The sequence below is a fragment of the Leptosomus discolor genome, chromosome 3 (assembly GCF_034619465.1).
Source record: "Leptosomus discolor isolate bLepDis1 chromosome 3, bLepDis1.hap2, whole genome shotgun sequence".
In the NCBI taxonomy this organism is placed as follows: Eukaryota; Metazoa; Chordata; class Aves; order Leptosomiformes; family Leptosomidae; genus Leptosomus; species Leptosomus discolor.
This window is the reverse complement of record NC_141393.1, coordinates 67,865,975-67,890,894: the sequence shown is the minus strand read 5'-3', so window position 1 is coordinate 67,890,894 and position 24,920 is coordinate 67,865,975. Positions and strand designations below refer to the sequence as shown.

The window sequence follows — 24,920 nt, the reverse complement described above, 5'->3', positions numbered from 1 at the left end:
CCTCAGTTTGCTCCTCTACAACTTTTCCTTCCCCTGTCCCTCCCCTCACAGCTGGTCTGGGAGGGGAAGCAGCCACAGTCGTTATGTTGAAAGCATCAGCTGGGGTCTTTGGAGGCTGCTGCTTCTGTAGCTATGAAAGACCTGGGCCACATTTGATACCAGGTGAATGTGGCACAGCCTAATTAGTGGTCTCCTACTGTTATTAACCCCTGACTCAGACAGGCTATTTTTTAACAGAGGTGCAAGAAGTTAATACTAGTGCTAATGGCTTCATATCCAAGGCCTTAATGAAAGCCAAGCAGGGACCAGACTTATCATCAATATCTTTCAAACTTTGAACTTGAACTGAAAATTTCCTCTCCCCCCTCCTTCTTTTTTTTTTTATGTCTTTCTGCCCACTTTCCCACATCCTCTGGGGTCTCTTGGCCCTGCGGTATGAGCTGGCCAGCACGGTTGGCACCTGCCAGCCCCATGGCAGAACTGAGTCCTGTAGCATTCAGATAAATGGCCCCAGCTGACTGCATGGGTCACTGTAGCATCTCCCACCAAGTGATAAGATGTCTACTTGGAGAGCAAGACAAAGATAAAAGTGAAATGCATTGGACTGGGAGAAGAGAGAGCAAAGAGATGCAGTGTTAGGGAGGAAGCTTGTTCTTCATCTTGGTCTTGTCTTTGTCTTGTCTTGGTCTTGCTTGAATAAACTCCAGGAGAACTTCACAGGTGCAGGAAAGCATTGTATGTATAATTTTTTCAAGTAGAAATGGAGTGGGATAGGTGCAGCTAGCCTGTTGCTAAGACCCTCGAGGAGAGGAGAAGGAGGTCCAAGGATGAAACTTGCTCATCCAGATGCTGCCTCAAGAGCCTTTGTCCAGGACAGGAGAAGAGGTGGTAGAGCAGCCTTGTCCTGTGGTGTGGTGGAGGGGTTATAGCCTGCCAATTCAGGGTGATGACGGTTGATTTCTGGGGTGTTTTCCTCTGTTTCTAGCACTTCTGACTTTTGTGTGATGCAGCTGCAGGTTTGTGTTGTGATGTCTGGTGGGAGAGGATAATGTGCTCAGGCTCTGTGGCTGGATTGTGCTTTTTTAAAACAAGAATCCATTTTTTATTGAAATACATTTTTCTTCTTAAAAATAAGCCTGTTTAAATAAATTTGAAATTATGACAACCTATTTTAAGGCTTAAATTTACTATAATCTATTAATCATTTAAATAACTTCCATCAAGGAGTCCTTCTCAAATATTAATGAACTGAAGGGTGCTGCTTTTTCAATGATATGTCAGATCAGGGGGAAAACATCTTTAACTCTAGCTTTCTAAATGTCACAATGTCATATACTTAGTATCTATTATTTTCACTCTTTACAATGGAGCAAATGCTGGTATTTACATTTTTCCAAATGTCAGTGTGTTGAGTTCCTGTTGTGCATAAAAGCTCTTGCCTTAATTACTCCTAATTTCACGTTAGCAGACAGGTGCAGGGAGAATATTTTCTTCCATTTGAGCTAGTTCATTTGAAGTTGAGAAGCCATGGGGAGCTGGGGAAGCAGGAAAGCTTGTTTTCCCCTTTCAGCCCATGAATAAAGACCAGGTGGGAGAGGAGGAGATCTGCTTTTTCAAACCCTCCAGGCTCCCAGGACTAGCTTTTCAAAGGGGATCAGTGTGCCTAAACACACAGCTCAGCGGTTAGAGGGAATTTCAAAAGTGCTTCTGGCTTTCTAGATGCTTTAACTCCTCTTGGTTTTGCTTCCCTGTGGCATCGAGGAAAGCTCAGCATCTCTCTGCTTGGGACACTCAGAGTGCACTGATTACTGCCAGAAATATGGCCCGTGCTGAGCAGAAACAATCTGCCAATTCGCTCACTGCAGCTAATGTTTCTTTTGATTAATCAAATCAGTTTGGGAGGATGAACCTGGTTTCTGATGCAGATTACACACACACACACACACACACACCGCTAGATAGCTCACTTAAGGCAGCCTAATGAAATTAATTAACAGTAAATTTAAAATGTTGTTTTTCAGTACTGTAATTGAATTCCAGTTTTCATTTGAAGGCAGCATGAAACAAGCAAAATAAAGATGACAATTTGCAAAGTGAGCTGGGCTCTTTCCCATTGCCATCAAAACGCATGGCTACAAATGGGATGGAGCAGACAGGTCTGGCTGGACTGTTCCCACAGGGCAGAGACAGGAGGGGAAGCTGCGTCTTGCTGGGAAGGTCATCACATTTTTAATGTTCATTCCAACGAATGCAACTGAAGCTTATATTTTCAGGAAAAATAACTAAACGACAGGCTCGAGCTGATGGCTGAGATTAAGGTGATCTGAGACGGTGATCAAGGTGATCTGATCTGAGGTGGAGGTGGTGGTTAAAATAGTGCCTATCTCTCCCAGGGATATGCAGGTGTCACCTTTGCTTTTGCTAAGACCAAGCCATTGTATGTCCCTGAAATTTTGGAGTCAGCCAGCTGAATTTGGTTTAATTTGACATTCAGGGTCCTGCAGCACATGTTGTGTCCCCGTCCTCAGCTCCTCCTCCTGCTTGGGTGTCCTCTGCTGCTGTCACTCCTCTGCTGCTGTCACTCCTCAGCCCAACTCTGTCCATCTGTCCCACTGCTCCCAAACCCTGATGTTAAAGGTAATTAGGGAAAGTTGGGGAATTTGGGCAGAAGATGCAGGTACGTTTGCAGATCTCAGGGCTGAGTCCTCTGTGTGGAGCTGTAAAAAATGGTTGAAGACTGAAAACCTCTGAATGCAGAGCCAGAGCTGCAGGTGCGATCACAGTTATGTGCATGTTTCTCTGTTCACAAAGGATGGGAAATATTTTCTGTCTGCAGTAATTTGTGACGTGGTCCCAACGTTCCCATTAGTGCCGCTGAGAAGTTGTCCTATATCCTCTGCTCTCAGCTGAAGCTGTATTTAACAACAAGCACGTGGGTGAAACCTGTCCAAATTACGGCTGGAAGGATGCTGCCGGGCTCCCTGGCTCTGGCCCTGAGATGCTGTCAGGAAGTGCTCTGTCCCTGCACCACGTCTGGATTTTTGGAGTGTCCCACAATTGGATTTTACCCAGATATATGATTTTACTTTGCTTTAACTCTTCAGGTTGTGGTCATGTAGGGGCAGCCATGGTGCTGACAGGACGTAACCAGAGGGAGCCTTCTGTGTGTGTCCCTTGGTCCCTCCACCCATTTTCTGGGAAGAGGCGAATATCCCCCATCACCCCTCTCCTCCACCTTTCCCGCGTGACCGGCTTTGCTTTTGCAGAGATCTCAGGCAACACGGACGACATCCCACTGGTGCGCTGGCGGCAGCAGTGGCTGGAGAACGGCACGTTGCTCTTCCATATCCATCACCAAGACGGGGCCCCCAACCTGCCTGGCTTTGACCCCACAGACGAGCCCCAGACCGAGTCGGCAGAGGAGGAGCTGAGGATCCTCCATATCTCTGTCATGGTACGTGATGGGAAGGCAGCCTCTGTTTAGGTGTCCAGAAACATGTAGAAAATATAGGGGCTTTTGAAAAGACATGTATTTCCCCATCTGGCTCCAGCTGCCCTAGGATGGGGAAGTCAGCCCACATCAGGGGCTGATTAAGATTCCCTGGGCACTTCTCCAAACAATGCTGCATGCAGGGTGCTTTAACACTGAGCTGCTTTAAACCTCTCACTTAGTTTGTGTAACTTTGCAAATATGTTTGCAGGGGTGCCTTTATCCCTAGGCGTGGGGGGGGTGCTGGGCTTTGAAGGTCTCAACCACCTTAACCCAGGGTTAATCCACATTGACTTTGTCAGGAGCCCTTTGCCCAGTGGATGGTGCCTGGCACCCACTGCTCTGGTGTGCAGTGGCTGTCACGGTGCCACTGGGCACTGTCACAGCCACTTTTATCATCACGGCAGCCTCGTGGCCACAGTTTCACAGTGTGCAGTAAGCAAGAGCATCCCATGCACAAAAGCTGCACAGCTCTCCTCCTCCCCCCAGTTACACAGGGATGAGGTTTTGATGGCAGGGAAAGGAGGGCAAGACACAGATCTGTGTGTTGGAGGTGGATCTGTAGTTTGTTGATTGGTGGGTTTTTTTCATTATGTTGGAAAAAATTTGAAGAATCCGACAATTTTTGTGCCATTGGAAGATAATTAGCTGGAGACAATGTGTTGCCGAGGCTGCAAACAGGCTGTTTAATGGTGCCTACCCTAATGAGAGCGTCAATAGCTCTTCCAGATTGCAGCCCCAGGCCAGGTTTCTCCTCCATCATTTGTGCTTGATTAGTCCCAAGGAAAAAAATATTCACTGGCAAAGCCACCCCCAAAAACATTTTGCATTTTTATTGTCCGTTCCCAGCTGATCCTGAGAGGATGCATCACCTCAGGAGAGACTGGTCCTGCTCTACCACCTTGGTCTTGATCTTCTCGAGTACCACTGAATCCTAAGATTGAGACAGGAGTGCCTGAAACAAGGCTTATTATCAAGCTGATGAAAAGGATGTCTGCAACTCATTGGTCTTGTAACAAAATGTAAATAGAGATTGAATGCTCCCTGTCCCCCTTTTTCCCCATCACTTTCAGCTCTGCTTTGGCCGCATCCTTACAGCCTGACAAACAGGTTGGCTTTTGTGCTAGGAGTCAGGATCATGTGGAGTTTTCAAGGCTGATTTTCTTTCTTTCCTGTGTGATTGCTAAAAGAAGTGTGAGCGAGGGGCTGTATCCATCGTGACAGCAGTCCACACGTGGGCTGTGTGAGAAGCGCTCCCATGCCTGTCCAGCTTGGGGCTCCTCTCACAGCCATTGTATGAGTGATGGGTGCAGGAGAATGAGGGCAGAATGGGATTTCTCTGGTGCCCTGATCCCCCTCCAACAAGCAGCAGGTGAAGGGGACTCCAACACTGGTTTTCCTCCTCCTTTCGGAGCCTCTTGAAATCTCAAATTGCCACAGGCTGCCTTTCCTCGGGGATAGTTTGAGCTCTTGGACTATCAGGGCAGAAAAAATTCAGTATCGATTAATTAACAGGTCTTTTTTGAGAACCCACTGCCGCAGACCTAAATAAATGGGCATCCACCTGACTCGAGCTCCAGCTTGGTCTCCCTTGTTTACCAGCACAGGTGTATGGCAGAGCTCTCTGGTGTTTGGGGGATTTAATGTGAATACAGAGGGCAACAAAGGAAAGCCAGGAATGCCCCGCTATTATTCCCACCTGCTTGTCACCCCTTCTGCAGGTGGACCCTTCCCCAAGGTGATGGAGAGCCGTGACATGGGAGGACATCTCCAGTGGGGTATGGGGATAGCCCCCACTTATTTGTGGATCAGAGGAACTCAAAGGGATTTGAACGTGATAGAAAATTGGGCCCTGGCTTTACCACTGAAAAACTCAGTGTGAACATGGCCAGGCTTGAATCCAGTGCCAGTTTTCAGCCCCAGCAAGAGATTTCCTGTCCTCTTGGCTGCAGGCTCCTGGCGGGAGAGACACTGAGTGCCAGCCAGCCCCCCTCCTCTGCTGGACTGCTTGTCTCCTTAATCACTAGAGCTTCTTTGTTTTTTCTTTCTTTTTATTTTCTTTTTTTAAAGAAAGTTTGGGAGGAGGCTAGGAGGGTGCATCACAGCTCCATTATCTGGGAATGAAAGAGGGTTAAACTGTAATGGCCATTAGAGCTCCTTTTCCAGCTGCTTCTCCTGCTTCTTATTCAGTAATTCCCTTAATGTTTTATCCTAATGGAGCAGATTATTAGTATTATTTTATTTTATTAAGATCACCTATTCAATAGTAAAGAGGAGAGGGACCAGAGCCACGGATGGACACAGAGCTCTTTGCTGGCTCTGAACGTTGTTGTTGTTGTTATTATTATTATTGTTATTGGCATAAAGACATATTCTGGGCATAAAGGGCCAGTTTGGGCTTTCATCTCATCACCTCTATTTGTGTGCAGCAACAATGTCTCTGCAAGAGAGTGACCTTGGGGACAATGGTGAGGTGGCAGGGCTGGGTGCAGTTTTGGGGATCCATCTTTGCGGGGCAGGAGCTTTTCAGTCTCTTCCCCCTGGGCGTTCCCCAAACAACGTTTCAGTCATCTGGCTGTCTTGAGCCTTGATCTCCTTTAATCTGTGCTGCAATTTCTGCAGGATACCCTGGGAAAAATCTCCCAAGATTGAGAGTGACAGCACTGAAACCGGTTGGAAATGGGTCAGAAAAAGTTGCCTGTAGGAGCATTTGCCTGGAATAAATCTGATCTCTGCTTTCAAAGACGTGTTGAGGGAGAGTGAAACAAAACACGCTCTGTTTTAAATGCTGCTTTTTCATGCCTCGGTGGTGACTTCAAAGCTGGTCTAGCTTGAGGCAGGCTTCAGCTGGCAGTATTTGGTCATCGCTGGGTGCCAGCACCCTCTTTCCGGCATGACCGGGCTCCTCTTGCCATTGCTTTTGCTTTGGCCACCCCAGAGCATCCCCAGGGCATTCACATCCCTGGGGGGTGCCTGGCGCTGGTTCCCAACTGAGCCTTGCTCGCGTTTGTGCCCACAGGGAGGGATGATCGCCCTGCTGCTCTCCATCCTCTGCCTGGTGATGATACTCTACACCCGCCGGCGGTGGTGCAAGCGGCGTCGGGTGCCTCAGCCCCAGAAGAGTGCCAGCGCCGAGGCGGCCAATGAGATCCACTACATCCCCTCAGTGCTGATCGGGGGCCATGGGCGGGAGAGCCTGCGCAACGCCCGCGTGCAGGGCCACAACTCCAGCGGGACGCTCAGCATCCGCGAGACCCCCATCCTGGATGGCTATGAGTACGACATCACCGACCTGCGGCACCACCTCCAGCGCGAGTGCATGAACGGTGGGGAGGACTTTGCCAGCCAGGTCACCCGCACGCTGGACTCGCTGCAGGGCTGCAATGAGAAGGCCAGCATGGACCTCACACCAGGTGGGGGTGGGACGGGGGAGCATGGGCTGAGCTGGGTCCTTTCCAACTTATCTTCTCTCCATCCTTCCATATGCATGTTTTCCCTTGAGCATTTTCCCTGTTTCTCTGGGTTTTTGTTGCGTGTGAGATACTGGTGGCACTCTGAAGGCGCTTCCATTGCTGGGAGACCTTGCGGCCAGTTGAGAGCAGTCCCTGCTGAGTGGGACATGGCTGGGACAATGTAGGGTGGAGCTTTGAGGGGAAAGGCTGTTGTTCACATGGTCTGATGAAGAACCAGAATGGTGTCCCCTCTGAGCTACCTCATGGTGACCCCCAAAATACACTTCTATATCCCAGGATTTCCCCTGTATGATTCAGAGTTAATGGTGTCTTCTGATCGCCAGCAGGGATTCTTTGAGGCTTGTAACACACTTGCTCATTGGCCATACTACCAACTGAGCCACCCAACTGAAGCCTTCTCAGCTAAGACATGGTTTGGGAAGACCATGGTGTGGTTCCTAAAGCTCTCCAGGGTTTTTCTTTATGGGCCTGAGTACGTAGAAGTGCCCTGAGAGGCTGAATGTTAAATCTCAGCTTTTGGCTAGCTTGCTGGAGGTTCTGGTCCCCTTCAGGCTTTGAGGAACTCGTGAGTGTGCATTGGGGGCACCTCAGCCCTTTGGCCATGGCACCCTCATTGCCTCATGCAGATGCTGGAGATGGATCCAAGGAAATCTCTCTCTCTTGCCTTCATCCTTTTTTCTGAATCTTTATCCCTGAAAGATTTTGCCTTCAATTCTTCCTGCTCAGGGAGTGATAACGCCAAGCTGTCCCTGATGAACAAGTACAAGGACAACATCATTGCCACCAGCCCCGTGGACTCAAACCACCAGCAGGCCACGCTGCTGTCCCACACCTCTAGCAGCCAGCGCAAGCGCATCAACAACAAAGCGCGAGGTAGGGGTGTCCCTGGGGTGGGTGGGGTGCTCTGGGCCTCCACGCACCCATGCTCCACCCTCTCCTGGGATAGAGAAATAGGGCCAGCATTGGGCAAGAGCATGGAAAGGAGTGTTGGGCGGGGGGAAGTAGAAAAAGTGATGTCTGCAAGGATCAAACGATGTTGGGCTGGTTGTTTGCAAAGATGAAGAAGGTGTTGGTCACAGTGAATATTTTATGACACTGACATGGCCATGGGGAAAAGTTGCAAGGTAATGGGAGCTGTAGCAGGGTACATGGCTGTGTGTGGTGGGAAGGGGAAAAGATGCTGTCCCTGCTGTGCCAGGCAGACAGGGCTCCTGGTCTTCAAGGCAAGGCTTGCCCTGAAGGGGTGATGTAGGATGCGGCAGCTTAGGGTGGCACAGTGCTGGCCCCACTGTGACCACACTCGGTGTCCCCTGCAGCCGGCTCAGCGTTTCTCAACCCTGAGGGGGACTCAGGGACAGAGGCAGACACCGATCCCCAGCTAACCTTCTACACGGACCCCTCGCGGAGCCGGAGGCGCAGCCGAGGTGGGTGCAGGTGCGGAGGCGGGTGGCAAGCCGTGGCCCATCTTGCCTTGTTTGCCATCACCTTTCTGGGTTCGGAAACTTTCTGTCAGCAAAATATGGAAACCCAGGCACAATCTGGGCTGTCACAGGCAGGCACTAGTCCCTGCTCTTGCAGCAGGCTGCCACTGCTTTCCGGTGGTTTCTCAGCAGAGGATGAAATATATTCTGATTTTTTGCTGAAGGCTTCTGCCAGGCTCTGGTGTGTATTAATGAGTAACATGCTTCAAAGGCTGTCCTGTGAGCTCCTGTGCTGCTGTTCGGTACAGTGCTGCTGTGGGTTTGCTTCGGCACCATGCACATACGAGCTGTATGTGTAGTAGAGGATGGGGACAGGCTTGGTCCCCAGGCAGGATTCTCGCCCCACTGCCCTGCACCATCCCTTTGGGAGGTTTTCTCCTCCGGGGAGTAGAGTTTGTGTCTGTTTCCCCTCACTGAGCCTTGTTTGCTGGGTGGTGACTTGTTTTTCTGGGAGTGGCAGGACTGGGAGGCATCTCCTTCACTCCCAGCACACATGCTGGGCGCTGGGAGGCTGGTTCAGACTGTCTCCACAGGTGATATCTCAGCCCCCAGCCAGCTTTTTCGACTCAGATTCTTCAGAGAAGAGATTAAAAGTCAAAGACCTGTGTACCCTGAGCAGTTAGGGCTCTCAGGTGCTTTTTCAAAGGCACCTAGGAGGCTGTTGTCATGGCAAAATTAACCCAAAAGAAGTGCTGAGAAGAAGGAGAGGGGAAAAAAGAGGGATATTGCATTTACCTTTCTTCTCCTCGATATCTCTGCTCTACTTTAAAGTCCTGCTGCTGAAAAGGTCTCAGTGTGCTGTGGTGCAGGGGTGTGGGAGAGCCTGGGCTGTGGGGGCTCAGGGAGACCCAAGCTGCAGCAGGCGGGAGAGAGGGTCCCATGGCAAAGGCTGCTTCATGCTCTTGAAAATCCAAAGTGACTCTGCTTGATTGGATTGATGCTGGATTTCTAGGGGGCTGGGCAGGGTCTCTGCACCCCAAGATCCCCTGGCTGCACCCCAATAATTTTCCCCAAGAAAAACCCCAAGATTTTCCTAGGTCCCCCAGATCTCAGATTTGACTGTGCTTTCATGTTTTGCAGTGGGGTCCCCCCGGAGCCCCGTGAACAAGACCACACTGACCCTCATCAGCGTGACGAGCTGCATCATCAGCCTGGTGTGCTCTTCTCACATGAACTGCCCCCTTGTTGTCAAGATCACCCTCCATGTCCCTGAGCACCTCATTGCAGATGGTGAGTGCCCCATGGTCTTACCCACCCCCTCCTGCTCCGTTCTGTAAGCTGTAATAGAGAGGAGGAGTGAATGATGGAGAGGACAAATGCAGGATGGGCACAGGACGGAGGGGACAGGTGGAGGACAGATATGGCTGTTGCAGAATGGAGGGGATGGGTGCAGGACACAGGGGGCAGATGTGAGATGGAGAATAGCAGTGTGGGAGTGAGGGATGGAGGCATACAGGATGGAGGGGATGGGCACAGGACAGAGGAGACAGATGAAGGATGAAGATGGCTGTTGTGGGACAGAGGTGATAGGTGCAGTATGGAGGGGACAGGCATGGGATGGAGGGTACCAGTGCGGGACACAGGGGATGGGTGCAGGATGGAGGGAATGGGCACAGGATGGAGGGGATGGGCACAGGACCAAGGTGACCATTGTGGGATGGAGGGAACAGGTATGGGATGGAATGGACCATCACGGGATGAAGGACATCAGTGTGGGACAGAGGGAACAGGTGTGGGACCAAGGGGACAGGTGTGGGATAGAGGTGGTCATTGTGGGACAGAGGAGACAGGCACAGGATGGAGAGGGATGTCATGTAATGGAGGAGAGAGGCGTGGGACAGAGGGGGTCATCACAGGGCAGAGGGGATAGGCACAAGACAGAGGGATTCATTGTGGGACAGTGCGGGCTGTTGTGGGGCAGAGGGCACTGTCTCAGGATGGAGGGGGTGGACAGGGTATGGAGGGATCCATCACAAGATGGAAGGGACCATCACGGGATGGAGGGGTCCATTATGGGATGCAGGGGACCATCACGGGATGCAGGTGACAGCAGTGGGTCACTGCCGCTGACTCCCCTCTTGGCGACAGGGAGCCGGTTCATCCTGCTGGAGGGGAGTCAACTGGATGCCAGTGACTGGCTGAACCCGGCACAGGTTGTCCTCTTCTCCCAGCAAAACTCCAGTGGGCCCTGGGCTCTGGACCTCTGTGCCCGGCGCCTCCTCGACCCCTGCGAGCACCAGTGCGACCCCGAGACTGGTAGGTGGTCAGGTGGTTGGGGTGAGTTTTGGAGCTCACCTCTGCCTGCTCAACCTGGCTCTGGTGGGAAAACACTTTCGCACCTGGCTGCACACACAAGAATGGAGCTGCCACGTGCCCCAGGTGGCTGCAGGCTGGGTTTGGTAGGGAAACACGTGGAAAGCCTTGTCTCCCACGTCCCTCGTCTCCCCTCTCTCTGTAGGTGAGTGTCTCTGCTACGAAGGCTACATGAAGGACCCGGTGCATAAGCACCTCTGCATCCGGAACGAGTGGGGAACAAACCAGGGGTGAGTGCTCCTGCTGCAGTGTGCCCAGGCTTGGACCATCCTCACACAAGCTGCTGGGCTTCAAGGGCAGTGTAGCAGGGCTGTGGAAAATCCTCTTGTGTGAAAGAGTTAGAGGCATCTTGGTGAATCGTAAGGTCAGCGCACAGCTGGGCTCTGCAGCAGGTCTGCAGGAGGCAAGGATTTCTATTCTTTGAAGTAATCAGAGATGATACAGAAGAGGCCATTGCTAGGTTTCAGAGTAAACACTCCTTGGAGAAGATTGAGACTGCTCCTCTTCCTCTTGTGGGCACTCTCCTTGGCATTCTGTGCTTCATGGGGCTTTTGGTTTGGGTGTGCGAGGCGTCAGAGAAGGGCTGAGGTTGGGCTGCAGTCCCCAGTGGAGGAGTGAGGCTGTGGGATGGAAATGCCCCATTGAAAACTGGGCAAATTAGATGCTTCGATGCTATGGCCTGAGGAAACAGAGCAGTGGCCATCTGCTCCACAGCTTTACACCCCTGGAAGTGCAAAGGGAAATTTTTCTGATGTTTCAGCAGCAATTTGGTGGGAAATCCCAAACATTCCCATCTCGCTGTGACCCTCAGGGGATGCTCCATCTGGTCCTTAACACTCATGGGTCTCTGACGTGCAGATGGGGACTCCCAGGGATGGCTGGAGGTAGTTTGCAGAAAGCCAAGACAACCCCAAAACCAGAGGCCTCATGTGCACTGGCACCACCAACCCCCTTCTTCCTCCCCTCGTCTCGTTGTGCTGCAGCTGGATCTGCGGCAGCGGCAGCCTGCACGTGGCAGGACGCCCTCTCTGAAGTCATTAGTCTTCACAGCAGGAAGAGAAAAATCATCAAAGGCTGGACTTGGCGGCACCCCCACCATGCCACTGCGCTGGAGGATGGCAGCCACGGGATGCTGCCTGTGCTGACTGGCCCCGGCTGCGTCCCTTTGAACTGGGGCCTGGGGAGAGCACTGCTGCTCTGTCTCCAGCCCCCTCTCTGATTTCTTCATTTTAAAAGCAATTTAGCAATTAAACTCAGTGCAGAGCACCAGCTGTGGGAGATAAGGGCAGCCATCATTGTGGGTGCACTAAGTCAGGCTGGGGACCGGACGATGCTCATGAGATGGGTGGCACCATCCTGGGGATGTGCTGAGTGGTGTGGTCGGGGTCCCCAGACCACTGCAAGGTACTGCTGCCGTGGTGGGAAAATACAGACAGACATACAGATGCCCTGTTCATCCCCAGGGTACAGGTGTCGATAGGTACGTCCCCAGCTCCTCTGTGCTCATCTATTAAGAGGCACTGAGCGATGGGGATTGGGGTGCGGAAGGGGATTGGGATGTTTTATATTTAGGAGTGTCTCACAGTGGGTTGGACAGAGACCATGGCTACCCACGACCACACATGGCTTTGGTGCCAGCCTGTGCTTTGATCAGAGCTACCAGCAGTGTGCTGGACCCACCACCTTGCAATAAGCAAGAAGGCAAATGACTGTCCAATGAGGCAGGTAATAAAAATGGATAAGCACAGGTAGAGAAACATTTGCTTCCTCCCCCTCTGCTTTTCCTTTACTCCTGGGAGTGGGACTACATCTTCACACTTTTTCTTTCATGCACATTGCTGTTCTCTATCTTCTTCCTGATCTAGCTGCTCCATCATCTAAAGGGAAAGTGGAGAAAAAGTTGCTTTCAGGCGAATTGAGAAAAAAATATAGATGGTAACAAGCGGGAGAGAAGCCAAGGGCAGGAAGTATAGATCCATTCCTGCAGCCCTCTGGACCTGGTTGCAGCTCTAGACCCAGCTTTAGTCTCAGCAATGCCAACATGAAAGGTGCTCAGGGCCCACAACGTTCCTCTGGGGGATTTGGGTCCATTTTTCAGACCCAGCTCCATCATGATGCTGCCACAGGAGCCTTCTCTGTGCTCATCCTTTTCCTCCTGCAACAGTGTTCCTACCTGGACAGGATACATGTTGTCTTGGGTCTTTTCTTATATACCAAAGTTGGCTATGACAAATTATACACAGCATTTCTAACATACTTTTCAGTTTGGGGAAGAGAAACCTAGCAGATCTCTTTTTCCCCAAGATGCAACATAGCCCTAGACCATGGTGTGGCTATCAAAGAAAGGCCCTGCCCTTCTCTGAGCTCTCGAGAAGACTCCAATGCTGCAGTGTTGGTGCTTTTTCAGCACCACCCTTTGAGAGTTCCTCTCTCAAGCTGTTTGAAACCAGGGCCATTTTATATTCCTTCCTTGAACTTGTCAGATTTTTGTTTCAGAAAATGGTAGCAGCTGAAACCACACTTTGCCATCCCTGCCTGCAGCTTCCACTATTTATAGGGGCTCTTGAAAGCGTGCTCACACTAAGTATCATGATCCCAAGGCCAGCTTGATGTTTAATGAGGATTTTTTTCTGCACTGCGGTCTATTCCAGATGCTGTTTGGTGCAGCTCTACCTGCAAGGGCTTGTGGTGGTGGAGGTCTCTTCTACCTGTCCAAGGTGTCCCCTGTGAACCCTTAGCCTCCACAGCGTCATGTCTGTCATGAACTCTCTTGGCCCAGTGGAACCATCTTGTCAGAGCCTGTTTAACTGAATAACTTGTAACTTCAACACATTTTTTGGGGTGGAGGTTGAGCTGGCAGGCCACACAGTCTTTTGTTGCACTCATCAGCTCACTCACAGCTCTAGCCTAACAAGGTTGCCCACAGGCCACCTGAAAGAGATGTCTGCAAATCCTCTAGTCTCTCCCCCATCCCAAGGAGTGATCAACTGTGCCTGAGTTTTTTCTGATCATTGTTTGTCTAATATGCTCCTAACTCCTCCAATATTGAAGCGATGTGCTGCAGCCACAGGTAGCACAAGCCAGGCAGTGAGTCAGTCCCTGCAGAAGCCACATTGGCTCTTAGCAAAGGGGAGCTCAGCAAAGCAGGACCTGGGGGCTCTGCCAAATCCCTTGGCATGTTTGGGAGTGACGTGGTCTTTTGTTTTCTTAGGGTGGCGTTTTTCTGAAAACTCATTTCAACCCTTTGGTTTAGATAGGTTTGCCATTGGTTTGTTTTTGTTTACAGTGATTATGGGTTGACTCGCTGTCTGTTCACTCAGCAGCATCTAATTTTGCTCATGAAGGCGAGCTCATCTTTGAACTTTATTGGCAATGGCAGTGAGGCTTTGTGTGCTGTGTGTATTTTGGGTACCATGCTGAGATCCGCGCCTCTGCGGTACATCCTTTACCCAATGCATCCAGTCCCTAAATCTTCATCAGTTTTTCAAAAAATAAGATCTTTTTGATCATGGGTAGCAGATACATTTGATCAGCTGCTTTTTTTGTGCTGCTCTTCAGCTGTTTTAAACAAATCTGGCTGGTGCTGTTTGTGTGTTCACAGTCTGTCTCCCTACTTTGATATGCATTGTTAATTAGCTGCTTTTCGGCTCTTACTGTAGCGTTTCCTGAGTAGGATGTGGTTTCCAGCAATCCAACCAATCCTGCCTCATCTTTGCTTATCAAACCAAATTCCTGCGGTTACTTCGTGGTATGGCTTGACCAAAAGTCAAATCAGTTCATTCTGCCTTTAGTTAATAAAGTATTACCTGCCCACATTTATATCCCATCCCTGTGTGCTGTTCTTGCCTAGGTGCCCTTTTCAGACACCCCGATGAGATTTAAGACGGCCTGTGTTTAAGGGGTCTTTACCAATGTGCCCTTTCAACTTGTAATGGGCTTCGCCCCGGCATGAGGAGGTTTTAGTCCAGTTTAAGAAAATTTGGCGGATGCATCTGGCTGGGTACTCTCATCCTCTTCTAGCAGCTTGCCACCCCACCCCACAGCCTTGCAGACATTTTTTCCAGCACAGGACCCAAATTAGTGCAACAGCCTGTGCCCTGCTCACCCACCTCCCCTCCCCGTGGTGCCTTGTCTCTTCTGCATGCAGTTATCCCACTCCCTGGTCATACACCTGCTTCTCCTGTCCCATCCCTATGCACCATCCACTCCCCAACCCCCAGAGAAGCCAGGGACACACTGAAGTGACAAGGACAGCACTTTTCCTGCTTAAAGTCTTTTTTTTCCCCTTCTCTTTTTCTCTTTTTTTTTCCCCACTCCTTTTTCTATCTTTTTTTTTTTTTTTCAACTCTGCCTCTCTCCAACCCCTGCTGTGTGCCTCGGCTTTGCGAGCTTGAAGGACGGCCAGATAAAAAGCTCCTCTTTCTTTCAGATCCTTTCACCAAACCACCCATCCGCCTCCTCCTCCCGCCCCATTCTCCTCGCAGATTTACGGGCAGCCGAGGGAGAAAGCGCCGGCATTAGCATTTTTAATAAAGAGCTGCTTGGAAGGGATGGCAGGGGGTGGGGAGGTGGGAAGGGGAGAGGAATCAGCAGCTGAAGCTGGAGCAAAGCTGTTGCAAAGCAAAATGAAGTTGGGGAGGAGCTGGGATGGACATTGCTGTCGGGAGAAATCGACAGCTCAGTGCTCATGTAGCATTTGCTCTCTACTGGCTCTGCATCAGGGTGAGTCTTCATGGGTCCCCACTTTGGTCATTGTGGGGAGTGGGTCCTGGGGCTGCAGAAGGGGTGCAGGTGCTGCAGCAATGCTTCTGTTCCATTCACCCTGGGCTTGAAATCCTGAGCCACCAGTGAAGGGATGCGGCAAGCGCCTTTGTCTGTGCTGCTCACTCCCAGTACGCACTTGGAACTGGTGCTTTGATGCCATGATGGGGTTCATCATGGCTGTCCTTGTGCCACTCGCTGGGTGGAAACCTCTGGGAGCACAGGGGTTTAGGGAACCAGACACAAAGTCACCTATTTCAGTGCATAACAGCCGACCACCTTCTCCTCCAGTGGCATTTCAGCCACACTCATGTGCAGTGACTTCTCAGTGCCTTCTGCAGCCCCTCCGACCTCCCTTCCAGCTCCCCTCAAACTGCTCTGGGTTAGCTCATTGTGGTCACATCCTACAGGTACCAGGCTTTGATTCCTCATCTCACCCATCTTGTCCAGAAGAGCTTTGCAGGGAGCGAGGAACAGCAGGAGCACAGTTCTTGATGCTGGAAGTCAGTTTGACCTCGTCCCCTTGGGTCTGCAATTCAAACATGGCCGGGGTCCTGTTGAGGTGGGTCAGAGGATCACCAGCAGCACCAGGTCTGGAGGGCTTAGCAGGTATCTCAGGAACTTCCACTCAAGCCCAGATCTGGAACAAAGCATAGCTGATGGTCCATCCAGCAAAAGCAGAGGCCCGAAGATTGTCTTGGGGATGCACTGGCAGTGCTTTGGCCATGAGAACTTGCTGACTGAATGGGGAGTTTGCTGGTTCTCAGCTGCTCTGGTGATCCCCTGTTTTGTTGTTTCAGATGCCTACCTGAGTGCTAAGCCTTGCAGGGAGCCAAGAGGTGTCGTTTCTGTCCTATTTAATCCAAGCTGGTCAGGAGGAGAGCTGCTTCTGATCAGTCCCACTTTCCTTTGTGATCCCTGCAACCAAAATACTTGCCAAGAGCAACAAAAAACAGAGCAGTGAAGTGCCTCCAGTGATCACAGAAAGTGGAGAGGGAGACAGCTATGTGGGTGGGCACATGCTTGCATGCACAGGAGAGGAAGGAGGGAGTGAAACAGCAGCAGAGGCGCAGGGAGCAAAAGGCAGCAATGGAGAAGGTGAGGTGTGCCTCGGGGAGGAGACCTTGCCCTGTCCTCTGCAGCAGAAGGCACAAGTCTGCAAGGGTGCGTGGGTGGAAATGTCAGCGATGAGCTCCTGGAGAGCTTCCTCAGAGATAAGTATGGATGAGTGCCTCTTGTTGAGCTGGAGTTCTTGTATGGAGACTGTCTCAGGGCTTACCTGCAGAAGGTGCTATGTCTTCACAGACTCAATGGTGCTGTCAGAATTGGTTGTCCCCTGCCACATAGGCACATAGCTAAAGGCTGAACATTCCTTTTAACGGGCCTTTTTTGACTCCAAGTGGAGGCAAAGTGGGGCAGGCTGGGGACATGCCATGTGGCCCCTTCCTGGAGCATGGAAACCTCTTCCCTGGCTCAAAGCCATCATCACACGAATTTTAGCCACAGCTGGAAATTGCACCCTGAGTGGAATCAACATGGCCTGGGAACTGATTTCCATCTCTCAGGCAGGTCCAAGCCCACTGTCTACGTGTCCCGTGTGTGTTGGCATCCATGGGCTGCCAGACGGCACACCTGGCAGAGGTCTGGCAGCCACCGCACCTCTGCAGTTCCTACCCTGGCACTGAGCTCCGCTGCAAGCCGAGAGTGGCTCTTCATAACTGCTTTTCCACTCGAGTCAATGGGGAACAATACCTTGCCTCTGCTTTTGTTCCCTGCCTGATGTGTTCTTGAGAAGCAAGAATAAAACCCATCTGCGGGAGCGCTGGAAGGCGGAGGCGCGAAGCATTCAAGGTGTTGGTGAGACGCAAGGAGCACATCGCTTTTCGGCCAAAGCTGACCTCATTCAGGGCAATCCGATCTGTGGGCTGAATGTAATCCCCTGCTCCCAGCTGACTGGATGGGAAAATGGCATTGTATCCCAGCGAGGAAATGAGACGGCACACTGTAATCCTGCAATCAGGATTTTTTTTTTTTTTTTTTTTGTCCTTGCTGAAATAACTTCAGATTAGAAATTAAAGTGCTTGTGCAGGAGAGCTGTAATTGCCTCTGGAGAAAATCCCTGGTCTTGTCAGTGGCACCTGATACTCTCACTCTGAATTTTAACAACAGCAATGCAGTGGGATGGAAAATCTCTTTTTCTCCCCAGCTCTGAACTCTTGCAAAGGGGTTTTTGATCTTTAGCGTTTGGGAGTGGGGTTTGTGTTGCCTGATTGCGGGGCCCACCACAGTTGGGTCTCTGTGCCTCCTCTTGCTCTGCCTTGTCAGCCTTGCTCTGCAAGTGATGCTCTGCCAGTGGGACTGTGCTTCTGAGGATGCATGTCCCAAGGTGTCGTGCCTGTGTTTGTCCCACTGAAGGGCACTGGCCACCAAATCATGGTTGCACATCAACCTGTGCATCTAGGGCACCAGGAATGGAGGAGATGGGGCCATCAACTCTCCAGCCTTATGCTTGGCTCCAAGCTTCCAGCTTGTCTTCCAGACCCCTCTGTAAAGTCCCATAGGGGCTGAGGCTTCCTCAGCTCCCCTCCTGAAACAATGAAACCTGAGGGGGATAAGGCAGGTGGTGAAGCTGCAGCCCTGGATCTGACGTTCTCCCTTGCAAAAGCCTCACAGAGAGGGGGTTCAGCTGCATTTTGGTTTTCTTGTTGCAGTTCGATGGTGACGCAAATCCCTAAAATGAGAGCCAGGCAGGTGGTACCTGAGCACACAGAAGTGTGAGGCTTATGGATGCAGGGGGGAGTGGAGTGCACAGTACCCCAAAATAAAGGATGCAATACATCACCGACCTGTTGTCAGGTTGGGGCTGAGGTGAAGATCTGATGTTGTAGGAATCCCAAAAGATCTTGGATGTGGAGCTATTTTATTGCCTTGTCCTGGCTTGATTTAAGCTGTCTTGTCCCAGGACCCCTCTGCATGTGAGCTTGGGGCTAAGCAGGGGAAAAGTTTTTTGCTGTGAGTGGCAGCAGGGGACAGTGTGATGCCCCTGGGTTTCTCTTCCAGGCCTTGGCCATACACCATCTTCCAGCGTGGCTTTGACTTGGTGCTGGGTGAGCAGCCGTCCGACAAGATTTTTCGGTAAGCAGTAAAGGCAACCTGGTCAGCACATTTTGGGGCTCAAAAATACGGCTCAGTGCATACAGGCAGGCTGGTACCCCAGCCGGCAGGGCTGAGCACGGCTGTCCTGTGCCACCTCCTGGGGACATGTGAGCATGGCTGGGAAGGTGCTACTACAGCTGCCATGTGGGATACTGGATGCCCAGCAGCTAGTTCTTCTCCATTCATGATGAGAGTGTGGTTTAGGCTCTGAAGGAGGATTTCCACCAAAAGGGCAAGTGCTTTTTTTTTTAATTACCTAAATTATGTGTGCTTTTTGGGGGTCATCTGGGTGCATTCGGAGAAATCTCCCCACTTTACCCTGCCCACCTGCCTTTGCTTTGACTGGCATCCCTGTAGGGCAGGGGGGGAGGTTCAAGGGCGTGGTTTTGGGTAGGGGCAGCCCTCCAGACTCAGTGCTTCCCTCAATGCCAGCCTTTGCTGCTCTCCCTGGCAGGTTCACCTACACCCTGGGGGAAGGCATGTGGCTGCCACTGAGCAAGAGCTTCGTCATCCCACCAGCTGAGCTGGCCATCAACCCCTCAGCCAAGTGCAAGACTGACATGACAGTGATGGAGGATGCAGTGGAGGTCAGGTAGGCGTGATGGCGGGCTGAGGGCATTTAGGAGGTGTTTCATCAAATAAATTGGTAGTGCAGCCCTGGGGTGAGAGGACCAACTCAAAACACATGGGGGTTGATGAAAGCTGGGACCCCTGCCCCACATTTTGCAAGTAGAGATTAGTACGTCCATAACCTGCCCCTCTTCAGTGCCTGCAAACTGAGCTTTCAGGGGTAGCTGTCATCATCTCAGTAGCTCCTGCATCCCTCTAAAAGCTTGGCTGCCATTCAGTTCTCTGGCAACCCAAGGGAAACCTGAGCTCCAAAAAAATGCAACCATGGTCGTGCACGCCTTCACAATGTCTTGTCAGAGCAGTGACATGTCTCCTTGTCCTCCTCCTTGCAGGGAAGAGCTGATGACCTCCTCCTCCTTCGACAGCCTGGAGGTCCTTCTCGACTCCTTTGGCCCTGTTCGTGACTGCTCCCGGGACAATGGGGGCTGCAGCAAGAACTTCCGCTGCATCTCGGACCGCAAGCTGGACTCGACAGGCTGTGTGGTGCGTGGTCCCTGGGGATTTGCAAATCTCCTTTGGTGTGAGCAAGAAGAGGGAGCATGGAAAGGGAAGGGCTGTATCCTTCCTTCCTTCCCATCACCTTGGGATGGATATTTTGGGGTTGGTTTTGCAGTGGGAAGAGATGTTTTTGGGCTGGTACTCCTCTATTCTGCCCTTGCTGCACCCACACATGAGGGAGAAAGAGCCCATCTGCTTGCTGACTCTCTTGGAGGTCCCATGTCATTCACGCATGTCCCCTGTCACTGGCACAGTTGCTTTGCTGTGCAGGGAAAGTGTGTTCCCCGAAATGGAGGGGTTTGTGTGGCTGGGGAGTCCTGCTGCAATGCCACCACAGCTAGACATGCAGGGTAGGGAGGCTGTGAGCAGGGGGCAGCTGGTGGGTTTTGAAAAGGCAGTGTTGCTTTAACAGTCACTGGAGCTTGGTGCCAGTGTGTGGGGTTGATGCCACCCTTTGGTAGGGGGTGGCTCGGGGGGTTCCCACCACAGGGGCTGCACTCCCCATGGGCAGAGAAGGTGGGAGGAATATCTGCAGCCATTGGCAGTGTTGCTGCCATCCATCCAACAGCCCCTGAGCAGTGCTCAAGCTGCAGTTTCCCGTGGAGGAGCTCCCGTGCTGGAGCCCTCCTCTCCGTCTCACCCCTGGGGCCAGATTTCTTCCCTGGAGTCTTCATCTCTTGCTTCCCCCTCACCAGTGCCCGACGGGACTGAGCCCCATGAAGGATGGCACAGGCTGCTACGACCGTCATGTTGGTGTGGACTGCTCAGATGGTTTCAATGGGGGCTGTGAGCAGCTGTGCCTGCAGCAGATGGTCCCCCTACCCGAGGAGCCCCTGCTCTACAACATCCTCATGTTCTGCGGGTGAGTGCCCCATCACCACCCCAGCCAAAGGGACACCCCCGACGTGCTGCTGTACCTTGCCGCTGCTGCCTTGAGCTCATAGGGTTGGGTGGCTTCGGAGGGAGGTCTCCATTCCTGGTGTCCCTGCTGGGGTGACCTGGTGGCCCTAGTCCCCACTGGTGGGGGCTGCAGCTGGTGGTGGACCCCATGCTGGCTTCCCAGGTGCATTGAGGACTACAAGCTGGGCACGGACGGGCGGTCATGCCAGCTCATCTCGGAGTCGTGCCCCGAGGCGGGGGACTGCGGTGAGCCCCGTGAGCTGCCCATGAACCAGACGCTCTTCGGGGAGATCTTCTACGGCTACAACAACCACTCCAGGGAGGTGGCCACGGGGCAGGTGCTCAAAGGGACATTCAGGTGAGTTGAGGATGTGGGGAGGTGACCCCAGCAGGGTCAGACCTTGCTGTCCTCTCCAAGAAGAAAGCATGGGAAACAGTCTGGGGCTGGAGGCTTAGCAGACTGCCTGGTCCATCCACATCTGGCCAGGTTTTGCAGGAGAGGAGGGGCTAGTGGGGAGGGTGCATCTGAAACTTTTCATCAAGAGTAGACAACTTTGTAACCTATGCCCAAAGGAAAGGCTTGGTGCTGGGTGGCTTTTTGGGATGGGTCACCAGCTGGTGGGGATGACCCCTGGCAGTTCCCCTCTCCTCCAGCCCTGCCTTCCTCTCTGCAATTAAATTCCAGGCAGAACAACTTTGCCCGGGGCCTGGAGCAGCAGCTGCCGGATGGGCTGGTGGTGGCCACGGTGCCCATGGAGAACCAGTGCCAAGAGGAGCTCTCTGACCCCATGCCTGACCCCGAGTTCCTCACTGGTAAGTGAGTCTGTCTGGACCCACACCTCTTCCAACAGGGCAGCTGCTGGCATGCCCGGCTTCGACACCTACCCCTCCCAGGGGATATATCTACTCACTGCGCTCACCTGCAGCAGCAACAGTGGTAGGAGGAAGGCATTAAAAATGAAGATGAGGGAGAGTCTGTAAATTAATTGTGTAGCATAAAAGCTCAGGCATCCATTGGATATTTGCAAAAAAGGATTTTTTTTTTTTATTCAAGGCTGAAGGTTTCCAAACATCTTTCATTTGTTTTCCAAATTGTAAACCCTTTGCCAGCATAATGAAGCGTTCAAAACCTGCTGCAAGCAAACCAAAATGTTTCGGTTTGTCCTGCCAGAGCATCATGGGCCACAAGCAATAGGGTTATCATGGATTCCTAGACAACCTTCAAGGATTTATCTTTATTTCACCAAGTTGCCAGCACCTCTAAATAGCCTTTGTTTCCTTGATGCTTGTTGCTGTTGGCTGAAATAGCTGAGGACACCGGGCAGCTACTAAATGAAGGATGTGGATAGTAAGGTGTTTTGGAAGGTGTCTGCAGGATGGTGTCATACAGGACCTTGTGCATTCACTCTGTTTGGCAGAGCTCCCAGAAGGGTTTTGGGAAGCACCTGTGAGCTGCACCCAGGATCCAATGGGTGCTGGTTGCCCCAACAGGGTGCATGGCAATGTAAGTGTGCGTGCAGGCAGATGCAGGCAGGGTGAAGGGTGCTGGTGGGTCCTGGCAGGGCTGAGCTCCCTTTGGGGAGCCACATCAGTGGGTCACCCCTGCAGAAATGGGGATGCTCAACCCTGCCTGGAGGTGCTGGAAGACACCTGCCTCCCAGTGAGGCTCTGCTGTCCTCCCAGCTGCATTGACATGGTTACATGGATGTAATGAAGGCAGTGCCACCACTGCCTCAGCATCATGGCGGGGTCGGTGAGACTGGGACTTTGCTGTCAATTATGCCAGGGAGGCAGAAGCCAATAAATTATCCTATTCATTTCCCACTGCTGTGCTGGCTCTTTGTGGCTGATTAAGGCAAAAAAAAAAAAAAGAAGAAAAAAAATAAAAAGGAAAAGAAGTAAAATCTTCTCTGCTTGTCAGTAAGCAGATCTGGATATTGCTGTGAATACATGAGAGGCAGAGCTGCTGAGTAAGGAAGGGCTGTTTTTGCATAAACACTTTGCAGGGAAGAGCAAAGCTTTGAAGCTGTTGGTAGCAGCCAGCACCGAAGGGAAAGGCACTGGAAGGCAAAGGATCTTATCCTTATCCTCTGCCTTCATTTCTTGTTACAGAGCGGGAGATGCCTGTTGTTATCCTCCTGAACTCCTGCTGTGTGGCTGTTTAGCAGCAGAGTTTGCTGCTTTGCTGCCAAGCGGAGGTGTGCGGTGTTGGCTGTGAGGGAGGAGACAGCTGTGCCCTGGCATCCTGCTGTGGCACACCATGGGATGCTCTGCTTACCAAAATCAGAGCCATGAGCACCCTTCAATTGACTTTCTGGGGTTTTGTTCAGGCTCGGTGGCCTCTCTGTCTCTCCGCTCATGGAAGCTGAGCTGCTACGTGCCTTGGCTCATGCCTTGTGCAGGACAAAGTGGATACCCAGCCCTGGTCTCCGTGAATTTCTGGCTCACGTGATGCACAGTTAAATGGCTGGAGAATGGGATGTCTTTGCCTGAAGAGGGAGAAACCCCAGGTCCTGCTCAGCTCCAGCGTTGCCATAATGTCCCAAGGGAGTGGGACCATCAGCAGGCATGTGGTTTCCCCTGTACGCATGTGTCCAGCTTGGCTCAGTCCTGGCCAAAGGGGACCCAGGGCATCTTAGTTGGCTGCACCAGGGCACACATGGCGTGACGGTGACCGTTCCCAGGCCTGCAAACAGCTCATTAAAAAGCTCAACTCTCATTAGTGAAATAATTAGCACACCTGGGCATGTCTTGGGAGCGGGCGCCGGGAAGGAAGCAGGAGGGGATGAAGGAGGAGGCTCGTTATCTTCCGATACAGAGCCCCAGACGGCAAGATGAAACGAGCCCACGTGTTTTCCTTCAAAACCATGATTTTAATTGCTGGGGAGCAGCTGACCCTCAGCTGTGAATGCCTAGCCGCCTCCCCAGGGGGATATGGTGTGTGCACAGTCCTTTCCCGCAACTTCTTCCCACCCTGCTGGCTGCATTGCCCCAGACAAAGCACAAGGGTCTGCAGCCACCACCCTGGTGAGGCATTCCTCGGCAGTGGCACTGAGCCCCCGTGTCCTTTCTCTGGCAGGGATGGTGAACTTCAGTGAGGTGTCTGGATACCCACTCTTGCAGCACTGGAAGGTGCAGTCCGTCATGTACCACGTCCGACTCAACCAGCTGACTATCTCCCAGTGTAAGCATGCAGGGCTGAGGGGAAGAAGGGAAAAAGGGGTGGCAAGAGGACACACAGCCTTCTGGTAGGTGATGGGCTCAGAGATGGGGTGGCAAGAGGACACACAGCCTTCTTTTGGCAGGTGATGGGCTCAGAGATGGGTTGCCAATCACAAGTGTGTAGGGAGATGGCAAGGGCTTGGGGTCCTCTGACATTTGAGCATCTCCTCCCATCTCCTCCCCAGCCTTCAGCAACGCACTCCACTCTCTGGATGGGGCCACCTCCCGTGGAGATTTTGTGGCACTGCTGGACCAGTTTGGCAACCACTACATCCAGGAGGCAGTGTATGGCTTTGAGGAGTCCTGCTCCATCTGGTATCCCAACAGGCAGGTCCAGCGACAGCTCTGGCTGGAGTATGAGGACATCAGCAAAGGTAAGAGCCCTGCTTGTCCCCAGGAAGGTTTCCCACAGCCACCCTATAGGAGCAGGAAGCTGTGTTTTCTTTCGGCATAGCAGGGAAAACGCCCAGCTCATGTCAGGACTGCATCCCATCTCATCCTCTTATTTACACCCTGCTCTTGCGCCCTTTGAAGCCAGCCGAAGGACTCCTGTGGACTGCAGCAGGCATTAGTCCAGGCCAGAAAGGAAGATAAATACCCACATCCCCAGGGAGATGAGAGACGAATGCTCTAATCCCACCAAGCCGTCCTGCCTGATTCTGGACTTAACTGTTATTTGTCTTTAATCCTGTTCCTTCCTTCCTTTTGTCTCCACCATATCTGCTCTCTTCCACTTGCATCCTGCGGCCAGACTTTTCTCCCTCTAATGTGTTTTCTTCTCCTGGGCTATCAGTGCTGTGCTTTTAATGTCTGGAAACCAGTTATGAACTGGGAGGTTCACCATGGTGCACAGAGCATTCGGCACTGCTGCATCCCCTCCAGTGCCCTCTCTGCAGTGAGGTGTGACAGATCCCTGGTGGAAGGGGTTTTGCAGGGAAGCTGGTTTGGATGTGAACTTTCCAAAAGCAGAGGCAGCCTAATGCCTGCCTGCTGCCG

General features: G+C 52.0%; 1 protein-coding gene across 2 annotated transcripts in view; it reads left to right on the top strand.

Moving 5' to 3' along the window:
- Positions 1-24,920, top strand: part of ASTN1 (astrotactin 1) — a 55,945-nt gene that overhangs the window by 18,122 nt on the left and 12,903 nt on the right. For both annotated transcript variants that reach the window (XM_086462381.1, XM_086462380.1), the window contains exons 2-16: positions 3,267-3,454; positions 6,510-6,903; positions 7,690-7,836; positions 8,280-8,387; positions 9,525-9,674; positions 10,533-10,700; positions 10,903-10,987; positions 18,579-18,653; positions 19,129-19,266; positions 19,637-19,787; positions 20,498-20,664; positions 20,866-21,060; positions 21,388-21,515; positions 23,782-23,886; positions 24,110-24,298. In XM_086462381.1, the coding sequence (XP_086318507.1) occupies positions 3,267-3,454; positions 6,510-6,903; positions 7,690-7,836; positions 8,280-8,387; positions 9,525-9,674; positions 10,533-10,700; positions 10,903-10,987; positions 18,579-18,653; positions 19,129-19,266; positions 19,637-19,787; positions 20,498-20,664; positions 20,866-21,060; positions 21,388-21,515; positions 23,782-23,886; positions 24,110-24,298 (2,388 nt within the window). The remainder of the gene's footprint in view (positions 1-3,266; positions 3,455-6,509; positions 6,904-7,689; positions 7,837-8,279; positions 8,388-9,524; positions 9,675-10,532; positions 10,701-10,902; positions 10,988-18,578; positions 18,654-19,128; positions 19,267-19,636; positions 19,788-20,497; positions 20,665-20,865; positions 21,061-21,387; positions 21,516-23,781; positions 23,887-24,109; positions 24,299-24,920) is intronic.